Source organism: Harpegnathos saltator, unplaced genomic scaffold (assembly GCF_003227715.2).
Source record: "Harpegnathos saltator strain DR-91 unplaced genomic scaffold, Hsal_v8.6 scaffold111, whole genome shotgun sequence".
NCBI lineage: Eukaryota > Metazoa > Arthropoda > Insecta > Hymenoptera > Formicidae > Harpegnathos > Harpegnathos saltator.
In genome coordinates this window covers 396,381-419,022 of record NW_020229886.1, presented here as the reverse complement: position 1 = coordinate 419,022, position 22,642 = coordinate 396,381, and the positions used below count along the sequence as shown (strand labels likewise).

Here is a 22,642-nt window from a genome sequence, read left to right as displayed (position 1 = left end):
AGGCCCTCGTTGCGACACGAAGTTGCACTTCGTTGAGAATCACACCAAGCGCCGCGTGCACTCGTCATGATGGAAAATAGGTGAAGGAAAGGTCGATCAGGATTCATCTCAGGAACTTGTCCTCATCGGAGACTGCTTTCATACACTTCTCCCGTGCTCCCGTTTGTCTCCTCCTATATTTCACTGTTCTCTCTCCCCTTCCTCTCTCTCTCTCTCTGTCTCTCTCTCTCTCTCTCTCTCTCTCTCTCTCTCTCTCTCTCTCTCTCTCTCTCTCCCCCTATTTCACTTGCGTGCCCATCGGTGAATAGGAGGAGACACGGACTGAAACCAGTCCCCGATCCCGAAGATTACACCGGTCTCTCACAGAGAACACGCGAGTGCCTCTCGATTCATCTATTTTTCATCCGGCATGCTTATTCCCGTCGAATCACCGAACGCGAATTGTATATTATTTGTTATCATTCTCATCGTCGTCGCGCACTCTTTCCCCCCACTGTCGGCAGAAGTCGCACACTGCACTTCCCCCTCATTTCCGTGCCGACTCATCAGCTCAACTCTCAAGTATTCGCACGAAGGAAACAGGTCCCAGTCAGAACTATAACGTTGATTCGACGTTGATTTGACGTTAAAATGGTCGATGAAACGTTGAATCAACGTTAATTCAACCCTCATCGACGTTGAATCAACGTTGTGGTTCTGACTGGGGTGATTTTGTCGTAGTTAACTCGTACAGCGCACAAAAAATGTTGCTGCAACGTTGGAACAATGTTGCAATGTTGCAGCAATATTACCGCAACTTCTGTGCTATATGGGCAGTCAATCCATAGCGACATAAGCGGAATGTACTTCGAAGCGGACCGACACGTTAACCACGTTAACTAATTTTGAACCTGAACGATGTAAAGACTCAAATGATGATGACAAACGCTAGGCACTTGTGAATTTACCGGATCAATATAAATCGCGACGACGATAACGCAAGTAGCTCCTCGTCAAAATATGAGCTCTAAATTGTCGCAATTCGAGCATTCACAGCTATTTGAAACTATCCTCTTTCGTCCTATGAGAATGTAAAAATGAGAGAAGAGAAAAAATTCAGCGTAGAATACTTAAGAGCTTGAGATTCGGTGGCTAGGCAAGTACGGTCAAGATATCACGCATCTTCCTTCTTCGACGCACGACGGAAACGACTCACGCTTTGAACATAAGTTCCTCTGTAACGTCTCTCGAGCCTTCGTTTCTCCTCGCGTTTTACAAGTGCATGCCTTGTATCCTGTACATATGTGGATCATATAAATTTTCAGGATATTCGTCTGCATCTTCGATGACTGTGTATGCTTCGTGCGAGCGTGTGCGACGAAAACGCGTGCTCGAAATTGTCGGAAGCAACGACACATGTGTTGTATATGTGTGTGTGTGTGTGTGTGTGTGTGTGTGTGTGTGTGTGTGTGTGTGTGTGTGTGTGTGTGTGTGTGTGTGTGTGTGTGTGTACGTGTGTGTGCGTGTGTGTATGGTTTTGCATTTCTGTTCGCGCCAGTATTAGACGAAGTTCGGTCTCGTGTCTCAGTCGCGATCGCGAGAAGACGTCGCTGCGTTTAATCCCAAAGATTTTACAGTATAGATTTGTAAGTTATATATATATATATATATATATTATATATATTATATATATACACACACATAGTCACACGTATGCTACATCGTGTTATTTATTGTTAGTCACGTATCTCTAAAAGAGTGAGACTTTTAAGTTAAGGCGCGCATTATAACTATTCTACGTATACATAGTTGTGTAAGTAATCGGTTTTTTCGTATTCGGTCTCGCCGCGTTTTTATTTCTTCTATCGACTCGAGATGTCTCTACAGGGCATCTCATGCGAAATCTTTCGAAGACGATTTTAAACTTGTATCGACTTGTTCGTTCGATGTACCGAGAGAGAGAGAGAGAGAGAGAGAGAGAGAGAGAGAGAGAGAGAGACCGTGTCAATCTTGCTTCTAGTTTTCTTCTTCGATGAGACACGAGCAACGCAATTCCCAGACGGACCGCGAGATGTGAAAGCGTGCAAAGCAATATCGCAAAATTTATTATCACATATAGACTAATTTGTATCTCGTCGCTGAGAACTTTAATGTATATAGATAGTTGGACTTTACTGTATGCAATCGCACGACAGCTTGCTCTCGAACTGTCGGCGAAGATGAAGGGAGAACATATCTATAGTAAAGCGAGCGAGACCCATCTGAACATTCCACGCGACATTTCTCTCGACTGTATGCGAAAACTAAAGTATGGAATAATCAATTGTAGCCCATGTGTACATGAATAAGATGTATTCCTAGAAATCTTAATAACAACAATAATAAAACACGCAATGGAAGCTATAAATACGCTGTAAATACAAGTGCGCGTATCTTTCATTTTCCAGTCCTCGTTTACTTACTTTACCTTAAATAAACTAAACTATGGTCAACTAAACTAACATTAGACAATTGTTTACCATCTAACTATGTGGTATCCTCAGTATAAAAATTAAAACTAAAAGCGGTAGATCGCAGTTCGATTTTATGTTGATCGTCTTATTAGGTTTGTCTTCGCAGTTTATATTTAACTAAAAATTTCTTAAAACCTTTCCAAACATGATATAGATTCTTTCTGATCGAAATATCCAAGTTTGTCTCGAGATAAATTATTCCACTATTACAAATTCTATTCCTACCTTGGACATGGTCTTAGAATCAAAAAAGAAATATAGAAATATAAATTTTTTTTAATCTACTTCTATGGAGATTCCAGCAGGGAATCCTATTAAATTCAAAATTCAAAGTTGAATAAAAGATAAAAAGAAACATACTGAAAATACTTTGAATATTTATGTCTTTTATACCTATAGTTATGAAATATAAATATATTTAATTGTTTATCCAAAATATTCCACACATATTTTTGTGATTCTAGTTAATGTCAAACAAAAATCTGAAAAAAATGCGCGCATAAAGAACGCAGATGTTAGTGGTATCTTCTATTAATCTTGATGACATTTCTATAGAAATCGTTTACTTTACCTACAAAAAGGTATTCCTATATTTCTTTTTTTATTCTAAATGTTTAGAATAGAAATAAGTGATTGGTATTGCATTGGAATAATCTATCTCGATATATTTAAGTTTCTCAATTAGAATCACGTGTTTAAAAGATTAGGTTCCCAACCTGAACATATGTAAATTTCTTAAGTCTATAATTTCACTGAAATAATTGAACTACATTTCAATTATAGTTCTTACAAGATTTTCTATATAAAACTACATAGCATCTAAAGATAAATTTGAAACAACCTTAAAATATCAAATTATTAATACCATCTTAGGAACAACAATCACAATCGGGTCTTACATTTAAGATTGGCTGAAGTTCACCTTCAAACGCTGTAAAGATCGGTTTCATCGGCTTCATATATTACCTATTATTTTACCTACAAAAAATCATGTACTTCTATATTTCTTTTTTGATTCTAAGATCATGTCCAGAGAAAGAGAAATAGGATTCGTAATAATGGAATATCTCGAGACAAACTTGGATATTCTGATCAGAAAGAATCTATACTGTGTCTGGAAAAGTTTCAAGAAATTTTTAGTTAAAATTAAACTACAGAGACAAACTTAATAAAACGATCAACATAATATCAACTTCCTAAGGTGAACTTAAAGCAATCTTGAACATAAGATCGGATCACGAATGCTATCTTGAATCATATTCATACAGGTCATAGGAGATAAAATAGTCCATAAAAGAGAGTCACTATTATAAAAACAAAAACAAGACAGAGAAAAACATTTTGCATGCTTGTCACATGTAATAAGATAAAAAAGAAAAGGACCAATTTTATAGTCTCATTATAATTGTTAGTTATTCAAAGAGATAGGGAAGGCAAAGACAAAATTATATGCGCAACCGCGACAATTGGTCTGACAAGGAGGACACCTTGTCGATATATGTCTTCGACTTTTTCGCGTGCAACAGCGTGTTTTCCGCGTTGAGCAGATACTGTTTCAGTTGTTTCTCTGTAAGATACGGCGCAATGCCGTCGTTGCAGATGAAGAACCAACCGAGTATGTTATTGAACAAGTCATTGTAGAAGATCTGCGGCACGATGTAGACCCTGCCCATCTCCTTGACAATCAGATTTTCCAGCTCGGATTCGCACGGCTGATCTATCGCGAACATCAACTTCTTCAGAAAGTCGAATATAATTAAATCGTTCGGCTTCACTTTCCGCAGCTGTATGAACAGATTCGGGTCCTCATTTAATATGTTGTTGTCGATGCGATAGCGCTGTCCTTTCCCTTCGAAGCCGAAGATCGAGTCGTTGTTCACCGGCACGAGGAATTTAATGTCGGAATCAATGTTGGCGTTCGTGAAGATCGTTATATCCTGGACCTGATCTATCGTTATATTTTCGAAGTTGCCGAGCATATCTATGTAAGACTTATATAGGTAGATCAGGCTGTACTGATTCTTTTTGTTCTTGGACGTCAGTGAGCCATAAGTGATTTGCGCGCTCTTGCAATTGTGTTTTATCTGGACGAAGCGATACATGCACCTATCGTTGACGATATCGTCGAATATGTGCCCGTTCGCCGTGCCCTTGACCCTATACTTCAGCACCAGATCGTGTAACCCACGAGCGTTGCGCACCTCTGTGCCCAAGCACCAATTCTTCATACTTGCGTCGCTCTTACATAACAGCTTCCAGGCCACCCAGGTCAGGAATCTTACTTGGTAAACGATGCCATGCATGATGCCTGCTTTCAGGTACGCTCCGAAGAACTTGTCGTTCGGTAATTCTGTGGAGATAACATAATTGACATCACTATAATCAAGACAACGAGATAAAATATCAATAGCATACATACACAGAGGAAAGAAATGACTGAAGAGAGTTCTATCGCAATTGTCTTCGCGCAATTTATTTCTATTGTCTCTTTTCGTGTGTTTTAATTACTAAGACTGGTATTTTGAGCTCTCTTTTATTAATAAAAATGGCTTATAAGCTTTTTGATTAGATATAAGCCATTTTTAGAGCCACCTTTGTCAACAAGAAAAGTTTACAGCATATTTCCCCATAATTATTATATATATAATATATAAAATTATATATATAATTATATAATATATAAAATAAACATATATTTATATGTATTTATATATTTATGTATTATATAATATGTAAAATAAATATATATTTATGTATTTATACGTGAATTTCTTATTAATAAAACGACATTAATAAATCACATGATAGAACGGAAGGCTATGATTATTAGCTATGATATAATTTAAAATCACGCAAGGGAATGGAGGGGGGAGGGGATAAAAAACGCCGAAAAATATATCACGTGATTAATGGACGATCCCTTAGTCCAACGATTACAGTAATATTTTCAGACAGATCATGCATAGTTGACAATTGACGAAAGTAAACTTTTGTTTTATTTTAATCACAGAAAAAAAACCGAATATCATGCAATAAAAGAATATTTTTTGGAAGGTTTAAAGAAATATATCAATTCTAAATTCTTTTATTGTTTGCGTTATACATTGAGCAACGCTTTTATTCATTTTTGCATTTTTATAAAATTATTTATAAAATCATTTGTAATTCTGTATATAAAAAAATAAATAATTCTGTAATAATTGTAATGAATAACTTAACTGTAATAAATAATTAAGTTACAAATTATTTATTAGTTATCTATTACAATTAAATTTAATTGCAATAAATAATTTAACTGTAATAAACAATAATTATTAATAAATTATTAATAAATAATAATAATTTGTGATTATGTATATAAAATAAATATAATTTAAATGAATAATAATTTGTAAGAAAAATGTAAATTATTTATATCTTAATTGAAATTTTCCGAGATACCTTAACATCCTGGTACGGTGCGCCACTGCATTTTATTTGCACGGCCCTGTCTTTTATGAAACTGCATAAATATATACAGTAATCTGCAGATTTGATGTATGATTTTTACATAACTAAAAGAAGAAGGACTTTAATAATTTTCGCAGTAATTGGATCAACGCCTTATGCTTTTTTGCGAGCTAATTTATCTATATGGTTCATTGTACTTCTTCTCACAATTATGTCCAGGTCATCAAATCAAGGAGTGATGTAATAAAATTGTATCTCATCAAAGTACATTTTCGTATTGTTTCCTGGTGTCCAGAATTTTATTTAAATTTATAATAGTTATTTTTATTTTTGATAAGCCAACTTCGAATCTTAAATTTCGTAGTTAATCCTCTGGAATGCTTCTCTAGTGCTAAGGGTTTTCAAATGGTTTTATATTCCTGCGCATACATTTTTAACATAAATATTTTGATCGTTTCTATATTTCTGCTTTTAAATTTTGTTAATTCATTAAACTAGTTACATTCAGCGGAGAATGCAACTTTTATAGATTTTGCTCTGAATGCCACCTAGCAGCTTAAGCTTCTACAACATGTCTGTTAAACATCTTTCGCCATCTTTTTTATCATATCAAAAGTAGATGCGCTTTAAGAATGTAACAACTGGGATCCTTAAATCTCTGCAATCCCCATAATAGAGAAACAGAAGAGAAAGAATCAATTTATAATTCTAACAATATTATTTATATTTTTTTGTATTCCAAATGGTATTCATGAAAGATTACAAAATAGTACATAAATACATACACTATATAAAATAATCATGAAATATATTATATAATACTTGGTAATTTACAGAACTAGAATTTTTTAATGAACATTTCGCTAATAACCTAGCTTTACGATTCAGAATTTCATGAACTAAATTTTGCATTACATTATCTATAACGTTACTTAAATTTACATCTTCTATTACGATAAATGTCCCATTCATTCTTTATGCTCTATGTTTTTGTTACGGTTGCCGTAGGCATAGTCGGCATCTATAAATGCGCTAAAAATGCTGACAGTACTATTATTGAAATCAGCATATTTCGACCATCCTGAAATTGTCAATAAACCGTGGTAGCAAAAAGATCGAAACGCAATTGCAGCACATGCAATATTACAAATGACACATTGATATAACTCAACATTCACGAATGACAAGAAGAGCGATATAATCCATTTAAAAGAAAAGTGTATAAAAGTGATATTAAAATTATAAAGAAATTAACCACAATTGTAATTGTGCTACACAAAATATTACAAATTTCAATGAAAACTGTTGGGGAAGTTCATCTTCAGATGACAAAGAAGATATTTTGAATATCGTTAGAACTAAGAACGATCGAATGTAATTAAAACCACGCGTAAAAAATTATATTGAGAATGTCGTAACTTTCCTTTCAGATAAAGGATTTGAGCGACGCAAGTATGCTTATAGTCCACGAAACCCAGCTGCCATTATTGAACTTGCACTACCTCGGGAGTATGTGCAAAATCAGCCGAAAATCAGCAATTCCCTAAGATCTACTTTCGTCAAAAAAGTAGTAATTATAACTCTCTTGCAGCACGCTGAAAATTCCGGAAGGTAAAAACAGTAGTGTCAGTACTTTCAGCACATCTTGAAAGACGACCCATAGAAGTGCATTCAGCAGAAACTATAAGCTACTACTAGGAGCGCAACGCAAAGCACTCACTGAACAGATTTCTTTGTTGAAGACAGCCAATGTGAAACTTCCTCTGAAATATTCAAGCTTTTAGCAAAAGAAAAAAAATGACGTTTGCGTTTAATTATATCCAGGATATTCTCAGTCATCCATAGTTGGCGCCAAGATCTAAGGGCGCATTCACACCTGGGCAGAAAAATAGAAAGCAGAAAGGCAGCAGCCAATCAGAACTCGCGCTGATAATCCGTCTCTCTCTTGCGAGAGTTTTTCACTCTGTCACTCTCTTGGCTTCTGCTGTTATGCTTTCACTTTTTTGCCCAGGTGTGAATGAGCCCTAACTCTAGGAGTTTACGTTGATTGTATGAATGTTATTATTGCTTCTTCGACATACACTGCCATAAATCATCAGGATCGTGTATAGGTAAAGATTGAGATAAATGACTATCCAGGTGTCGTAAAAACGTTATAATATAATGATAATAATTTGCTATTAAAAATAAATTCTGCACTAGCTAACATTTGCTGATATTATTAGAGAACACTATTTATTTTTAACAAGAATATAGTCAATAGATCTTTTTCTTTCTTAGCCAGACGTGTAGCCGTTTTATATGTATGATTTTTAGTGCTTGTGTTTGTAATTGTAAAATTATTCTTAATAAAAAAATTGCAACAATCTCTCTCTTCTTTTATTTCTAGATCCTATGCTATATCTCCCAACTTTTCTCTAATGTGCTCAACTCCAGGTTGACTGGCCAACTTTAGCATTCAAATCGTCCATTACTATCAATATTTCACGATCTGAAATTTTATTGATAGTTATCTGTAATATTATAAAAGTCTTCAAATTTTTCATCAGGAGCATTCACTATTGGCACATAAACTTGCATAATAGATGATAGACAATAGTTGATAGTAGATGGTTTGCGGTTAAGACAAATTGTCATATTATGGTTATTGATTGTATTGTAGCCAAGCACATATTAATAGAATTCATTTTCTACAAGGATTGCTACTCTGCTATGACTATTAATATCTAAGCCGGATGTGTAAGTCAGAAATATCTATGTTCACGTCAATGTGTTTCAGATATGCCAGCAACCGCAACATCATATCATTTTCATTCATTGGCAACGACTAAAGTAGTTTTCCGACATACTTCTCAAGTAGCCATCCGTACATCAGTTCTACTTTTAATTTGTTTAATTGTACCGACATTAGATTCTCCATGTTATGCCCAAATATCCACATCATTATGTCCATAGTATATTTCCAGGATTGGGAAAGTTAATTTGTAAAAATATCTAGTTACAGTTTTTTACTGAAGTTACAGCTTTTACTGAAAAAGTAACTAGTTACAATTACAAGTTATCGATTTTAAAAAATAATTCGATTTAAAAAAATGATTTTAAAAAACGATTTGAAAAAATAATTTTAAAAAATAACAGTTATTTAAAATTAGTTAAAAAATAGTGCATCATTACTGTTCAGTTACTTTCTTGTAATGCAACTACCATTGTGTGCGTGCGTGCGTGCGTGCGTGCGTGCGTGCGTGCGTGCGCGCGTGCGCGCGCGCGTGTGTGTGTGTGTGTGTGTGTGTGTGTGCGTGGGCGTGTGTGTGTGTGTACTACTATTCTAAATATAAAAATCTTACATTTTAAGTTCTACTAATTTATTATATAGAGTGTTTCAAAAGTATATGTCAATCGCTCGGGAGGCGATTGGGGACCTAAAAACAAGAAAAAAAATTAGTATAAACAAAGGTCCGAAAATGCATTGCGTGCGTGCGTGCATTTTAAAGCGGGATGCCATATAAGGCTGTACTTCGTGGTGCATTTTAGGTGGTGTTAAAACAGCTTGCATCTTTTATTTAACTTTAATTACGTTATAAAATTTACAAAAACTCGAAAACTTTGATAACTTGAAAACAATTTTCGGATCTATGTTTGTATCAACTTTTTTTCTCGTTTTTGAATTGTCAGTCACCTACCGAATAACTGACCTCTATTTTTTTAATTATCCTGTATACTTAATTATGTGTTATATTATTTGATAATCAGTAAATGATAATTTCTTTCTCCTGTAAAACAAAAACATATTATATGTTCCCTCTAAATATTGATTCTATTATAAATGTATATATTACAAGACAATATATAATATTATAATAAAGTATGTTTTAATATTCAAATATATCTTATAACTGTATAAATATATATATACCTTCGTAATCATATCGATAATTAATATTATAATAACATAATAACATAATAATAAACATATTAGGAGTACAAATAAGTTTCCGCCGTTTAACAAAAAATGGCCCCACCAGAAAGTTATGTTGAAATTGTCAGATGTAAAATGTAATATCGTAAGTTTGGACATCTGGTAACAACATAACCTTGAGGTATTAGTGACTCTATATCACATAATTTTTTTCGCATCACATAATTTTTTCGTGCGAAAATGTCAAGTTTTGTGCCGAATAAGCGTCATTTGCGGAAACTTTTGATTTACTTCTTTAATTTGAAGAAATCTACAGCTGAGGCGCATCGATTGCTTGTAGAAGCATATGGTGAGACTGCTTTAAGTGAGAGAAGTTGTCGTGAGTGGTTTCAAAAGTTTAAAAACGGTGAGTTTAACATGGAAGACAAAGAACGTAGTGGAAGGCCGAAAGTTTACGAAGACACGGAATTGGAGTCATTATTGGAGGAAGATTCGTGCCAAACGCAAGAAGAACTTGCACTTACATTAGAAGTGACTCAACAAGCAATTTCACATCGTTTAAAATCGTTTGGAATGATTCAAAAACAAGAAAATTGGGTTCCATATGAACTGAAGCCGAGAGACGTTGAGCGCCGATTTTGCACCTGTGAAATGTTGCTTGCCAGGCATAAAAGAAAGGGTTTTTTGCATCGTATAGTCATTGGTGATGAAAAATGGATCCACTACGATAACCCAAAGAAGAGAAAATCATGGGGACCATCTGGCCATGCTTCAACATCGACAGCCAAACTGAATATTCGTGGAAAAAAACTCATACTGTGTATTTAATGGGATCAGCTTGATGTCGTGTATTATGAGTTGCTCAAACCGAGCGAAACCATTACTGGAGCTCTCTACCAAACACAATTAATGAGATTGAGTCGAGCACTCAAGGAAAAACGCGCCCATTACTACTCCAGACACGACAAAATTATTCTCCTACATGACAACGCTCGGCCATATGTTGCAAAACCGGTCAAAACCTATTTGAAAACACTTAATTGGGAAGTCCTACTCCACCCGCCGTATTCACCAGACATTGCCCCTTCCGATTATCATTTGTTCCGGTCGATGGCACATGGCCTATCTAAGCAGCGCTTTACATCATATGAAGATACTAAAAATTGGGTCGATTCGTGGATAGCCTCAAAAGATGAAGAGTTCTTCCGACGTGGTATCCGAATGCTGCTAGAAAGATGGGAAAAAGTAGTGGCTAGTGATGGACAATACTTTGAATAAAACGTAATGTACCGTTCTTTCACAATAAATTCCTAATTTTTGATAGAAAACGGCGGAAACTTATTTGTACTCCTAATAATATTTTAATAAAATATATTAAAATATTAAAACATATTTTATTATAATATTAATAACATACAATATATAATAATAATATTAACTACATTCACTTTATTCCGCAATTCCTAAACAATAGTTCCTTAAAGTTTCGTAAAATGCTCAGTATAATAATTTATATAATCACAACCAGCTCTTCTCTGAAGTAACTATTAAATTAGTTATTAGTTATCAAAGAAAATATTATTAATTACGAAAAAATTAAGTTAAGTTACAGTTACGAACAGAAAAAAAGGAATGAAGTTACTCCATTTTATAAACTCCATATTATTCCATATTATGAAAAGGAAAAAAAACTGTAACTTTTGGTTATAAGTAACGAGTTACTTTCCAACCCTTTACACTTCACACTTATCACGCAGCAAAATGCCAAATATTATCTCAAACGATACGTTATTAGTCCGTAATTCCATCTAACCATAAATGCTCTTGCCAATAAAATATAGTATATTCCCCTTTTTATACCTTTCTATATTGCAATGCATCAGCCGCTCACGATTTCAGACAGAGTACACATTTTTCTTCTTATATTATTCTGGCTTGCATTGTCATCCGATCTCAATCGCTGTTAGAAAACAATCAACAAGCGCAAGATACATATGTCTCTTCAGAATGCCTACAGAGCTCGTCTCACCGCATTGCAAACATTCATACATCAATTTTCTTGCATTAATTCAGCGACAATTAATACATTTAGTTAGAGATGTGCGAACTATTCGAATTCGAATCGAATCGAATCTAATGTAATTCGATTCGATTTGAATCCGAATCCCTATGATTCGAACCCGAATAATTCGAATAGGAATCAACTACATTGTCGTTTGCGTACATCAGCTACAAAACGGACTATCTGGGCCTGTATGTTTGAATCCTTAACTTGTAATTAACTTAACTTATAATTAATAACTTAATTATAAATTACTTTAAATATTTAAATATATTAGGTAAATCGGAAAGTTCCATCCGTTTAGCGACAAGTAGCTATAGCTAGAACTGTCGTTAACCTGTAATGTCTAAACGAAGCTTAATAGTTTGTTTTGACATCTGTCAATAACATTCAGTACATAAAAGTATACGTTTGCATCAATAACATTATTTTTCACTGCATCGAAAATGTCGAAATTTGAGCCAAATAAACGTCATTTGCGCGAAGTGTTAATCTTTTGCTTCAATTGGAAGAAAACTGCAGCTGGAGCTCATCGAATGCTTGTAGAAGTTTAAGGTAATAATGCTCCTTCCGATAAAACATGCAGAGAATGGTTTCGACGCTTTAAAATTGGTGATTTTGATGTAGAGGACAAAAAGCGTTCTGGACAGCCAAGCGTATTCGAAGACGAAGAATTGCAGGCATTGGTGGACGAAGACCTATGTCAAACGCAAAAGCAACTTGCAGAAACATTAAATTGTGCTCAATCTGTCATTTCCGATCGTTTGAGAGCCTTAGGAAAGGTTTACAAGGAAGGAAAATGGGTCCCATATGAACTGAAGCCAAGAGACATTGAAAGGCGAAAAACCACCTGCGAAATTCTGCTCGCTAAACAACAAAGAAAGGGGTTTTCACATCGTATCATCACTGGAGATGAAAAATGGATTTATTTTGACAATCCCAAATGTCGAAAAACTATTTGTGATCCCGGCCAACCCTCAACATCGACGCCAAAGCGGAATATCCATGGAAAGAAGGCAATGCTCTGTATTTGATGGGATCAGAAGGGTGTGCTGTATCATAAGCTATTGAAAAGTGGTCAAACAATCACAGGGGATCTCTACAGAGAACAAATGATCCGCTTGAGCTGAATATTGCACGAAAAACGACGAGAATATGAAACGAGACAGCATAAAGTGATTTTGCTTCATGACAACGCTTGGCCTCATGTCACAAAATCTGTCAAGGAAACGTTAGAAGCACTTCGCTGGGAAGTGTTACCCCATGCGGCTTATTCACCAGACTGTGCCCCTTCCGATTACTACTTGTTTCGGTCGATGGCACACGCATTTGCTGAAGAATGCTTCAATTCTTATGAAAACGTCGAAAAATGGATCTCTGACTGGACAACCTTCAAAGATGAGTCATTCTTTCGCCGCGGAATTCGCTTGCTGACCGAAAGATGGGAAAAAGTCGTCGCTAACGATGGACAATACTTTGATTGATGTACTTTTTTTATTTTGTTTCTTAAATAAAGCCATACGTTTTGCAAAAAAACAGACGGATTTCCGATTGACCTAATACATTTTACTTTAAGATCATATTACAATATCAATATTCCCTTTCATATTAAAATCTTCCATCATTATTTGCATGTTTAATAGTCATGATAAATTTTTTAATGATTCAATTCAATTTCATTCGATTCAATTCGAATTCGAGTGAAATTTCATAGATTCGATTCGATTCGAATTCAAATTTAAAAAATGAGATTCGATTCGATATAAAAATTCTTGATTCGCACATCTCTACATTTAGTTAAACATTACTGTCTATTATTAATTTAGCAAGGAATGTTATCGTCTAAAATATCATTAGCCTTTAAACTGATATACTGGTTTCATAGAGCGCTATTGAAAATTTATTTATCAATAACTTCCTTGACATCTGCAAGAGGCATCTAAACTCAGAGTACTTTCGTACGCCGTATGTCTTTATCAAATATTGCAGTGTCCTCTTGTGTATATCAAATACTGCTTGTTATTCACTGGAAACGTGTAACGAGGCGGTTAAAAAATTATAGCGGTCTCACAGACCGAGTTTACCGTTTGCGTTACTTCTTCGCAGTGAAAAGTTAATACCAATAAATGAGCCACAGGAACATAAATATATCAATCGACATTTTCAAAAAAAGAGAAACGTGTACTATCGTGTTATATCGTTGTAAATTAAACGTGTTATATCGTTATAAATTAAAACCTAAAATGACATACAAATGCGCAAAGTGCGTGACGTCAGTTTGTTTACATTGCTTTCGAAACAATTCTTAAAAGATATGTTTTATGATATAAGACTATATAATAAATAACTATTTATATTTTCGTTTATGTTGGTTTAATCAATTTTGTTTGAGCTAATTAATTATTGAAGTAAATTTTGTTCAACTTTAGATTTATAAAATTTATGAAACTTGTTTATCATCATTTACATATATTCTATTTCATTTATATGTGAGCCTTTTTATTAATCCTCATTATCATTATTTTTTTTAAATGGAAATCTGTTATTCTCAATTTTTTATTATACCATCTTTTTCTACCAATTAGTTTTAACAACTTTCGTTTGAAATATTTTTTTATTTACCTAATATTCTTTAAGATATTTAAGGAAATCTTAATAACTTTTTCAATATTTAACCTACGATATCTCGCTAACTATTATATATAAAAAAGCGGTACTAGATTTTTTTACTCTATTTGGTCTCAAAAATATATTGTAACAATAGCGCCCTGACTTTTATTAATTTAATGATTTTAAAATCTTTAAAAGTCGATAAGTTAACAAAAGTTCAGGCATTATTATAACAATATATCCTTGAGATTAAATAGAGTAAAAGAGTCTAGTGACAGTTTTTCTTTCGACAAATAGTTAACGAGATCTAAGTTAAAAAGTTATCAAGTTTTCCTCAAATATCTTAAAAAATATCACGTGAATAAAAAAATGTTTCAAACAAAAGTTGTTCAAATTAATTGGTAGAAAATGATATAATAAAAAATTGGGATTTCCATTTAAGAAAAGTAATAAGTAAATATTTCGAAAGTAACATCATTTGTAAACAAAGTGATATAGTTGTTTTACTAGTATGTCCCTTTTGAAACCATATAACTTTTGTCTGAAACGTTTTTTAGTATCTTTCATATTTTTCGAGACTTTTGCTTGTCTTATTTAAAATGGAACACTTTGTATATTTTTCATTACAAAGAATTTCAAAAATTATTGGGAAATATTATAGCGGTTTGTGAGACTGACATTATCGTTAGTGTAATTTTTTTCGAACGTATTAGTTTAAAGATTAATATAGCAAGAAGTGTAAATATCTGAAAACTCCAGGAGTCGAGTAAGAAATGAAGTATTGATAGATTATATAGATAATCTGTTTATGACAAACACTTACGTGGCATAGCTCTAGCATAGCGGTCACAACAAACTATCGTGCGATCGATGTGAGATCAACTAAACTGTAAAGTCCAAAGGAAGCGTCTGATATCACAAAAAAGAAATTCGAATCGAACGTCGAATGATATACGATTCTCATCGATAAGATATTAGCCCCGCGCGCAAGATAGTACACGTATTTCGCTCTTGGTTCGTTCTGTACGAGCAGCAAGTATTGCGGAAATATTGTTTATCTGACGGATAGGACGAGAAGGGGATGATTAAGTTGATGACTGTGTTTAGCAAAGAAAGGCAGTTTAATAATAAACACTCTTTGCTGCGATGTTGGTCATTCATTGAGTTACTTAAATTTTACGCTTTCCTGACACGTTTGCTAAGCGGTCCAGCGTATTAAAAATATTTTGGAAAACGTTGTAACCGCTTAGTAAACACGTTGGAAAAGCATAAACCGCTAATATCGCTTAACAGAAAATTTTACAACAATCGCAAAGATGCTGACAGCACAGCGCAACTGTGAGCGCAATTATCAAATTGCTTTCTCCTAAATGAAGCTAACATTTTTCGGAATTTCGACAAATAAGAAAAACAGAATTACGCGTTGTGAATGACATTTTGGCAATAACGACTCATTTCTACGTTTGTGAATGATTATTATAAAATAAAAAAAAATATATACATATTGTTGTGTCCGAGCCACAAGGTTTGTGGCAGCGTCCGTTGTCCGTGAGCCTTAGGTATCTGATGCTGATTTTGACAACTGAACGAAGATTGTCTGGACGACGGAAAATCGATAAGAAGAAAACAACAACAGCTGACAGAGAGTCTCCGGCAAGCTGTCTTGGAGGATTGACGCGAGAATTTAGAAGTTGTAGAGAATTATTCTTGTTTAAAGCTTGAGCGAGCTGCGCTGTAAATAGTAAAGCTTATTATTCTTACGCGAGTGTTTTCATTTACCTGAGTGCAAGCGCGAGTGCGAGAATGAGCGCTAACCACGAGAATTGACGATTTTTGCTAAAACTTGTAATACTCGTTACTTAAATCTTGCTTCAAGTAAGAGATGTACAGATTTTAATTCAAAATTAGAGATGCTAGTTTTATTCAGTTGAATCGCAGAATCGCAGTTATAAACAAATAAGGTTCAAAATACTGAAATATAAATATCTTCTAAATAAATGGTTTTATCAAAATCTATCAAAGATACTTTTTTGTAGATAATTAATGAAATCAAGCTAGCGACAGTAATATACCACTTGAATACCATTTTTATCTTATTGACTTCTTATAAAACGGCGATTATAGGTAAAAAATGAATATATTGTTTCTTTACTAGCTCGGATTAATAAAAAAAATCTCTTTTTATTTAGGAATTATTATGAGAAAATGATAATATTATAAAGTTTTCAATACTTTATATATCTGAAATGCAAAACCTTTATATGTTCACATAAATTTTTCTGTATAAAATGACTTCAAAAATGAACTCTTAAAATATTAAATAATACTTAAGAAACACCCTATATAAATTACAAAACATACCATCCTTATCGTATGATCCAAAGCAGAAACTCAGATCTAATTCTATACTAAACAAATAATAAAGTAAAAAATAAGAGAGTGTGTGACGCAATATCCTTGCTACTTTGAATGTAGGCCCATGTGTAATGCGCTGATCAGCAAAGTTGTATATTATAATATTATCAATCATCATATTATTGTCATCATATTGATATATGATGATATTATCATATCATCACATATCATCCGCCATTGTCAAGAGATTGTCAATAGATTCAGACACCTTGGAGTTCGTCCAAGAAACTTGTCCAATCATATCACATGTACTCACTTGTCAATTTCTTACAATTAATATCTCAAAAATTATCATGGTTGTTTGCGAAATGGTATAGAATTTTTTCATCCAACTCGATAAGTATTATCTGCACACAATGAGGCATACGTGAGTTGTATTATATAGATACTTTATACATACCATCCAATATTCAACCGAGAAACTCAGATATAACTTTAAATTCAGATCTGATATCGCGTATGAATTATGTTTCAATTACAACTGATACCTATAGTGATCTAAACATCTTATGTGAAATAAGTTTTAAATAACCACTATTGATACGGGCTTGAGATCAAATTTGAATATTTTATGTGAGTCGCGAGTTTTAAAAGTAACTACACTATTAAATGTGCCTAAATTCAGAGATGACTGGCCTTGCGCTTACATCGATCGTTTAATACGCGTACTAACTAATAACCATCTATCAATATCGACGATATATGTAAACAACGGCGTATTAATTTGATATAGCATAGTGGGCTTCCGATTACACTCTGTGACCGATTTTTCTTATTACCATCCTTACTCCTATCAGTCGTTTCTCAGCAATAATCTGCTCACGAAGATGTTTAAACTCAGGAACGAATTAACTGAAAATCGTACGGAGCTTTCACGAATATTGCTCACTGTGTACTCGCAGAGTTAATATTATTATTATTGTTGTTGTTATATTGTTATTATTATTATTAATATGTTATAAATTTAAAAAGTAACACTATAGTGAAACATGTTAAATATACAGGGTTCTCAAAAAGTCTTCGAACGATAAATTATCTCGAAAACAATCAGTTTTTGGAAAAAATGTTTCAGGCAAAAGTTGTAAGGTTTAAAATGATCTATTTACTGATCTTATCAGTTTGACCTTAGCTAGCGTCAACAAGGTCAGGGCAAAGTCACCTTGAACTTTTCAAATAGAACGCTCTACTTTTTTATTCTTATTATATTCTTATAACGTATATTCTTATAACGTATTTCAAGAGCTTTCCAAAACACTACAACAAAGTATTTTTTTGTTAAGTACATCCCGAGTTATGAAGCTTCAAAGCTACAGTACCGTCGACATTAGCCAAGGTGTACCGCGTGGAGGTTGCACGATCGGATTTACACCTCTTGTGTGTGTGCATGTGTGTGTGTGTGTGTCTGCGTGTTCTGTAACAGAAACAAGGACCCCACGGTTCGTCACTCCCGTAGTATTTCATGATTCCAAACATCATTGTTAAATGGTAGAAGAAAGACAATTTGAACATTTAATTAATTGAAAAATGTCTTAAAAGATGAGATAGAGTCACTTTACACAACAGAATGGGTTTGAAGTCATCACACACACGCGCATACACACACGCACACATACACACGCGCGCGCGCACACACACACACACGCGCGCGCGCGCGCACACGCACGCACGCACACGCACACTCACTCACGCGCGCGCGCGCACACACACACACACACATGCACACACACAAGAGGTGTAAATCCGATCGTGCAACCTCCACGCGGTACACCTTGGGTAATGCTAATACCGACGGTACTGTAACTTTGAAGCTTCATAACTCGGGATGTACTTAACAAAAAAATACTTTGTTGTAGTGTTTTGGAAAGCTCTTGAAATACGTTATAAGAATATACGTTATAAGAATATAATAAGAATAAAAAAGTAGAGCGTTCTATTTGAAAAGTTCAAGGTGACTTTGCCCTGACCTTGTTGACGCTAGCTAAGGTCAAACTGATAAGATCAGTAAATAGATCATTTTAAACCTTACAACTTTTGCCTGAAACATTTTTTCCAAAAACTGATTGTTTTCGAGATAATTTATCGTTCGAAGACTTTTTGAGAACCCTGTATGTTAAGCGTATGTGTCACGTTTAAAATCTGTCCTGAAGTTTATTGTATAATAAGTTTATTATATAATAAGATACAATAGACTTATACAGTATGTTCGCGAGACCTTTCGGAAATGAAAAATTGTGAAGATTAATCAGATCAAACTGAGAAAAAGAATCACGTACCGTTTTGCAAATAAGTGTGCAATTTTTCAAGTTATCAAAAGAGCTTCTATTTATGGTCATTTATGGTCATCATTAATAACTTAATAACTATTATGATTTTTGCAAAATGATACTTGACTTTTCTTCTTAGTTTAATTTGGCTAATCTTCACAATTTTTCGTTTCCAAAAAATCCCGAACACTCTATATATATTTTGAAATATATATACATACAAAATTAATATATGTCTTCTATTTTGGTATTATTTTTAATTTTATGGCATACTATATAATAATAACAACAACATGACGATGATATAATAATAAGAATAACATATTTCAATATATAGAAATATATTATATATAATACATATATACGTGTATATATTTTTAATATATAAATATTTATATATTGATATAATATTAATATTTAATTATATATATTATTGTATATTATTGTGTAAATATAATAATAATAACTCTATAAACAGTGAACACATAACTCGTAGTGAAATATACATCAAAGCCCTATATGATTTCAGCTAATTCGTCCTTGAAATGGAACATCTTACGTTTCCGTAACGACCTAGATGTTATGAAATGGGAAAAGTAGGAATGGTAGTACGAAAAATCGGCCGAAGAGTGCAATCCGACCGCAAACCCTGCAATACAACATGAAGACATATCGTCTTCTTCATGTTGTATTGTATACAATTGAATATTTTATTCTATTGTTTATACCGTTATTTACATCGCTGATATTCAGATAATTTAACATAAATTTACTAGTTACATGTATTAAACGAACGATGTAAACTAAACTGTCACCTCATCTGAACCAAGTTTTAAGTAACTATTATTAATACAGGTTTCGGAATTGAGGTTTACGCACTAAAGATTGGAACAGGACGCGGCCAGTTATGGTTGAAAAAGAAATTTGATTTAATCTATTCTCTAGTTCGTAATACTCTACTTCTGCATCAAATCTGAAACGAACTTGAAGCCATTTAATCGCTGCAATTATCTCGAATGATGACGTCAGGAAAGCGGAAATAAAAAAGATATATCTATAAAATGACGCCATCGAGAAAGCACATTCCTAGAATGTTCCAGAAACTTCTCTTTTGTCAAAGTTTTTATTAACAAGCTCTTTTGTCGACAAATGGCCGAGAAATCAATGTGGCGGAATCGTGAGAAAAAGTTAAAAAAAAAAAAGATTCCATGTTATGTTAATTTTACGGTTATTATCGATTATTATAATGTAAAAAAAGAAGTTCCCGGAACATTTTAAAAACGCACGTCGATTGCAAGTGTCATTTTGTAGGCTGCGTTCCGATATTCACTGTCAGCATTGAAAATCTATAGTATACGTGACACAAACTATGTATTTTCAGTATTGACAGTAGATTTTTAAACACAGCCTTAAATGTCTTTTTTTATAGATCATTTTATGGATATCTTTTTATCGCGACATGATTTATAGGAATGTTTATCATGAATTTCCTCGCTCTGACGTCATCCACATCAAAAGTCCCGCGGCGAAGGATCACGAGCTTCAACGCGCGGCGCGTTGGCCGAAGTCACGCCGACCGATTGATGTTCGCCGACACGAGTCGAGTTTTCCAGCTGTCATGAAATTTGTCCTCGTAACGTGATACTTCAATACCGAACCGATATTTCAGTACCGCCGATTTGTATCCCCGAAGACACCCGAAGACGACGTTCGTAGAGATCAAATTCTCCCGACTTACGCATACTTGTTTATAGAATTATGTTATCTTTTCGTTCCGAGAAAAGATCCATTTAACAAAGCGGAAGCAGCGGAGCTCATTTTACATGCGGAGATTACACAAAATGTTTCAAGTGTGACAGCCTTCTACAATAAACCGTTAGTCTTGAGCCACAAGCAAATTAACCAATCGTGATCGATTATTCCCAAAAATAGTCGATCGTGATTGGTCAATTTGTCTGTGGCTCAAAATTAACGACTTGTAGAAGGACCACGATGAATCGATCATACGCGAATTTCACATCGAACTGACCCTAACTGGCCCGTAAGGATAATTATCCTTGCAAGACGTGGCTTTATTATAAAGAAAAGAAAAAAAAGAGAAAAGATAAAGAGCATCACGCGAGAACACGCTACATCACGATTCAGCGACAGTTGAGACAGCGGATGACACTGCAGCAGCAAGTTATGAACGACCAACCTTGAACTTGGAATGAATACATCCCGTGCAACTACGTAATCAATCTATATAATTACATCTAAAGCGCGTTTTGTCTCTCGCGCGATCGCTGCATCGGCCTGCTGCATTTGCAATGCTTCGTTTGTCAAAATCGGATGTCCGACGCATGCGTACTGGATCGTCGTGTAAAGTTATCACACTATCACAGATCGATTCTCAGTGACAGTTGCAGTCGTGAGTCGAAAAAGATGGGAGCGGTCTCTCGTTCCGAGACCGATTTGTCACTACTTCATGCAACGTTCGACTTCGATAGACGATATACTGTAGACGAGACCTTAGTCTATGATGACGAAGTGCGTCGTAGTCCTACTCGCTCGGGAAACGGAAGATTGTTTCTTTTGCGTAGGAGACCGTGTGGAAAGCAGAAATAAATCAAATCAATCAAATATAAATGTACTAACCAGACTTCGTCGCGGCTGTTTTGCAGTTCTTCGCGGGATTCATGATGGGCTTCGTGTCGTCCTTCTTCATGACGTGTCAACGCTCAGAATGCTCTGCGAGCAGCACGAGGAGTCCTATACCACCTATACCAGATGTTGACAGCCGCCTCTCGACTGAGGGGCAGTCCCGATGAGGAGCAACAGGAATCCCTTGAAACTACGCTACGGGTAAGTGAGGGGGTGGGAGTAGGGGGATTTTGTGAGTGAATCATAAGTCATGAGAAATTGATCGCGTTCAGCGAAACGAGGCAATGAGTGAGCTGTCAGCGATTATTGGTCTTTGCTGCTAGATTCTTAAATTTGGACCAATTATTTCGACGAAATACTCAACTGTTATGTTCATCGAACGCACCCATTCCTTCGAATGAAATGTAATCCGTCGGTGATAAAACTGCACTCGGGAACAGAAACAGATATCTTTCTCTACTCGGCACGCTCTCGAAAACGTTGCTGCGTCGATGGCGATTGGCTGACTAAAATTTGAAATGAAACGAAACGCGAATAGCTTCACGAGGTGGAAAAATGCGGATGGAAGAGGGATTTTGACTTTGGACTTTTGCGATTGTTGTTCTATAGCAGTAATGATGTTACTGTAAAAATTGATATGTGATAGGAGTTCTTGGGAACTCTCAGGGAGAGATAGGAAAAATTGATAATACTATCCAGTGAGAAGTGATTCGTCGATCGACGTCGATTTCAAGATTCGATATATAGAGAAGCAGCAATTAATGCGGATCTCGAAGTCTTTCGAATATTA

General features: G+C 34.6%; 1 protein-coding gene across 4 annotated transcripts; it reads right to left on the bottom strand.

Annotated features, from left to right (window-relative positions):
- Window positions 1-2,823: 2,823 nt before the first annotated feature.
- LOC105180670 (uncharacterized) lies at window positions 2,824-22,523 on the bottom strand. Of its 4 annotated transcripts, none has more exons than XM_025301019.1 (3): window positions 22,217-22,523; window positions 21,847-22,047; window positions 2,824-4,842 (listed from the first exon to the last, which is right to left on the bottom strand). In XM_025301019.1, exons 2-3 carry the CDS (start codon window positions 21,914-21,916, stop codon window positions 3,938-3,940), a joined length of 975 nt encoding a protein of 324 aa, XP_025156804.1. In that variant the 5' UTR covers window positions 21,917-22,047; window positions 22,217-22,523; the 3' UTR covers window positions 2,824-3,937. The 4 variants fall into 4 exon arrangements, with proteins under 4 accessions (XP_025156804.1, XP_025156803.1, XP_025156808.1 ...); XM_025301018.1 differs by having other exon boundaries at window positions 21,847-22,042; XM_025301023.1 differs by having other exon boundaries at window positions 21,847-22,042; window positions 22,238-22,523.
- Between the last annotated feature and the right edge of the window lie 119 nt (window positions 22,524-22,642).

Coding starts and splice junctions, on each gene's coding strand:
- LOC105180670 (XM_025301019.1), bottom strand. CDS start 21,916: ATGAAGAAGGACGACACGAAGCCCATCATGAATCCCGCGAAGAACTGC. Junction 4,843..21,846: donor AACAGCCGCGACGAAGTCTG/GTTAGTACATTT, acceptor TTATCTCCACAG/AATTACCGAACGACAAGTTC.